Genomic DNA, 3327 nt, shown 5'->3' on the forward strand with positions numbered 1-3327 from the left:
ATATGAGGGCTTCCAGTATTTAATCCATGTGTTTTAATGTGTTTTGAGTGTTTTATATTTAATTCTCGGCTGAAACCTATGCTAGACTTATTGATCCCGTTGTTTTAAGATTATTTCACATGTTTTATACCTGCTTCACGTGTTTTCAGGTGTTTTTAAAGTGTTTTATTATATTTAGTTAAGGCTAAGTATTTTATGTTCTTAATGCACTGCTTTTCAAGTAAATTATTGGACACAATAGATTCAGAATCTCTAAGTAACAGAACTGAATTCTCTTATACACAACTTCTTAAATGTTTGTCTATGGCCATTTTTCATCTGATTTTTAAGTGAATACTACTATTAAAACACCTTATCACCTTCATCTAATCAGGAATTAAAGCTTGCGTGGGATTCTGCACGCACACGCGCTCTCACGCCCACGCACTCACTCACTCCTACGAACATGCACTCACGCCCACGCACACGCACTCATGCAAACACACGCACATTTACGCACACGCCCACTCACTCACACACACGCACTCACGCACACGCACACGCACTCAGGCCCACGCACACGCACTCTCACGTCCACGCACACACTCGCACGCCCACGCCCACGCACGCATTCACGTCCACGCACACACACACTTGCACGCTCACGTCTCACGCACACGCTCTCTCACACCCACGCACGCACTCTCGTGCCCACGTATGCACACGCACTAGTGCCCACGCCCTAGCACACCCACTCACGCCCACGCACGCACACACACTCTCATGCCCACGCACGCACACGCAATCACACCCACGCAGACGCACTCACGCCCACGCACGCTCTCGCACTCACGCCCATGCACACACGTACTCGCACGTCGACGCACTCACGCACATGCACTCACGCACGCACACGCACTCACGCCCATGCACAAACACCCGCACGCCCACGCACTCTCACGCACACGCATTCTCACGCCCACGCACTCTCACGCACACGCACTCTCACGCCCATGCACACACATACGCACTCACGCCCACGCACACACAGTCTCGGACGCCCACGCCCACGCACTCACACGCACTCACGCCCACGCACACACACACTCGCACGCCTACGCCCACGCACGCACACGCTCTCTCACGCCCACGCCCACGCACTCTCCCACGCACATCCACATGCACTCTCACGCCAATGCACGCGCACTCTCACGCCCACGCACACGCACGGACTCTCATGCCCACACACACGCACGGACTCTCAGCCCACGCACACACACGCACTGTCACGGCCGCGCCCACGCACTCACCTACTAAACCTCGGCAGCTCTCATACTGTCACACTTTTCAAACTTCTCTTTTTCCGTGTCACGTTTCTTGTCTAGTGTTAGTTTGCTAGCGAATTAATCCCCAGATATTTCATACTAATAATCTGGGCGCATTTTCTATACCTAGCATTCTATTTTTGTCATCAGTTTTCAAGGGAGTCCATTATCAAACAAGTTACTAAGAAGTTAAGTTACTAAGGTCACACCACACACCACCACACACTCCCTAGTGCATCTGCCACAAGCAAGGTCACACCACACACCACCACACACTCCTCAATGCATCTGCCATAAGCAAGGCCACACCACACACCACCACACACTCCCCAATGCATCTGCCACAAGCAAGGCCACACCACACACCACCACACACTCCCCAATGCATCTGCCACAAGCGAGGTCACACCACACACCACCACACACTCCTCAATGCATCTGCCATAAGCAAGGCCACACCACACACCACCACACACTCCCCAATGCATCTGCCACAAGCAAGGCCACACCACACACCACCACACACTCTTTTTCCTTACCATTCACCACAAGTAGGAAAACATTCTCACACACACACACACACACACACACACACACACACACACACACACACACCTGGTGGACCCTCTGCCTCAAGGCCCCACACATCAGTTGAAGCAGTGGCACTCCTCAATTCCCTGGACGCACACCCCCATCCTCTGGTTCTAGCCATTCCAACTCACTTGCTGCATGTTGTTTTCCCTGAGGTTCCAAGATCACCTGTTAAGGAGAGCATGTTGTGTCAGTATATAATGAATGAAAGCTGGCTACATGGTCTCCTTTGAGTAGTAGTAGTAGTAGTAGTAGTAGCAGTAGAACAGAAGTAATAGCAGCAATATAATTAGTAGAAATAGTAATGGTAGTAGTTGTAGTAGTAGTTGTAGTAGTAGTAGTAGTAGTAGCATCACAAATAGTACTTACCTTACACCAGATCCAAGCACGACCACACTCTCAGTAGTAGTAGTAGCAATAGTAGTAGCAGCAGTAGTAGTCGGAATAATTGTAATAGAAGTAGTCTCAGTCACCGCTCCACCAGAAACACGGTCTACTATCCGCCCAGTGCTACTATTCCTGCCATTAGTGATAGTAGTAGACTCAGGAGAACCAGGCGGAGCAGTGAGGACAGTTATTGCAGTAGTAGTATCGATAGTAGCAGTGGTAGAGAGCATTGCAGTCCTTTTGGGTGCGTCGGAGTCAGTTTGTTTACATTTGCAACCGTGGTCACTTTTGGCGGGAAATTCATGTGTCGACGAGCCTATATCTTTGTTTTTTGTCGTCATTCGCTCCTTCAAGGCTTGAATTTCCCTCTTTAGCTCCTCCTTGTCCTCCCGCAGCGCCTCCACCTGTGTTTAATAAAAGAATGTTAAATTTATTCAATACAACACCGCTTTCCCTTCTCTACTACTACTACTACTACTGCTACTACTACTACTACTATCTCACCTGGGCTTGACACCTTCCTGTTTGCGTCAGAAGTTCCTCCATTCTGTGTTGTAGCAGCGCGTGTTGTGTCAGTGCAAGTGTAAGAATCCGCTCCTCACCAGACGCACCTGTTTTTTTTTTTTTTTTTTTTTTTTTTTTTTTTTTATGTAGGAAGGATACTGGCCAAGGGCAACAAAAATCTAATAAAAAAAATGCCCACTGAAATGCCAGTCCCTAAAAGGGTCAAAGCAGTGGTCAAAAATTGGTGGATAAGTGTCTTGAAACCTCCCTCTTGAAGGAATTCAAGTCATAGGAAGGTGGAAATACAGAAGCAGGCAAGGAGTTCCAGAGTTTACCAGAGAAAGGGATGAATGATTGAGAATACTGGTTAACTCTTGCGTTAGAGAGGTGGACAGAATAGGAGTGAGAGAAAGAAGAAAGTCTTGTGCAGCGAGGCCGCGGAAGGAGGGGAGGCATGCAGTTAGCAAGATCAGAAGAGCAGTTAGCATGAAAATAGCGGTAGAAGACAGCTAGAGATGCAACATTGCGGCGGTGAGAGAGA

General features: G+C 48.6%; 1 protein-coding gene and 1 long non-coding RNA gene across 4 annotated transcripts in view; both read right to left on the minus strand.

The window, feature by feature from the left end:
* LOC135093852 (uncharacterized) overlaps positions 1 to 610 on the minus strand; it is a 5292-nt gene extending 4682 nt beyond the window's left edge. Inside the window, exon 1 of one of the 3 annotated variants that reach the window (XR_010263511.1) lies at positions 1 to 18. This exon is cut by the window's left edge and continues 209 nt beyond it. This is a non-coding gene — a long non-coding RNA (uncharacterized LOC135093852). The other 2 variants (XR_010263510.1, XR_010263509.1) reach the window with 2 other exon arrangements.
* A 319-nt stretch (positions 611 to 929) lies between these two features.
* On the minus strand, positions 930 to 2888 carry LOC135094099 (uncharacterized). Its single transcript, XM_063993895.1, has 3 exons — positions 2787 to 2888; positions 2265 to 2686; positions 930 to 2063 (listed from the first exon to the last, which is right to left on the minus strand). The coding sequence occupies exons 1-3, from the start codon at positions 2826 to 2828 to the stop codon at positions 2060 to 2062; spliced, it is 468 nt and encodes a 155-aa protein (XP_063849965.1). The 5' UTR covers positions 2829 to 2888; the 3' UTR covers positions 930 to 2059.
* Between the last annotated feature and the right edge of the window lie 439 nt (positions 2889 to 3327).

The sequence above is a fragment of the Scylla paramamosain genome, chromosome 44 (assembly GCF_035594125.1).
Source record: "Scylla paramamosain isolate STU-SP2022 chromosome 44, ASM3559412v1, whole genome shotgun sequence".
Lineage (NCBI taxonomy): Eukaryota > Metazoa > Arthropoda > Malacostraca > Decapoda > Portunidae > Scylla > Scylla paramamosain.

What these genes read in the sequence shown, in the direction of transcription:
- LOC135094099 (XM_063993895.1), bottom strand. Translation starts at nt 2,828, where the DNA reads ATGGAGGAACTTCTGACGCAAACAGGAAGGTGTCAAGCCCAG. An exon ending in CAGGAAGGTGTCAAGCCCAG is followed by an intron (nt 2,687 to 2,786) that starts GTGAGATAGTAG and finishes TATTAAACACAG; the next exon opens with GTGGAGGCGCTGCGGGAGGA.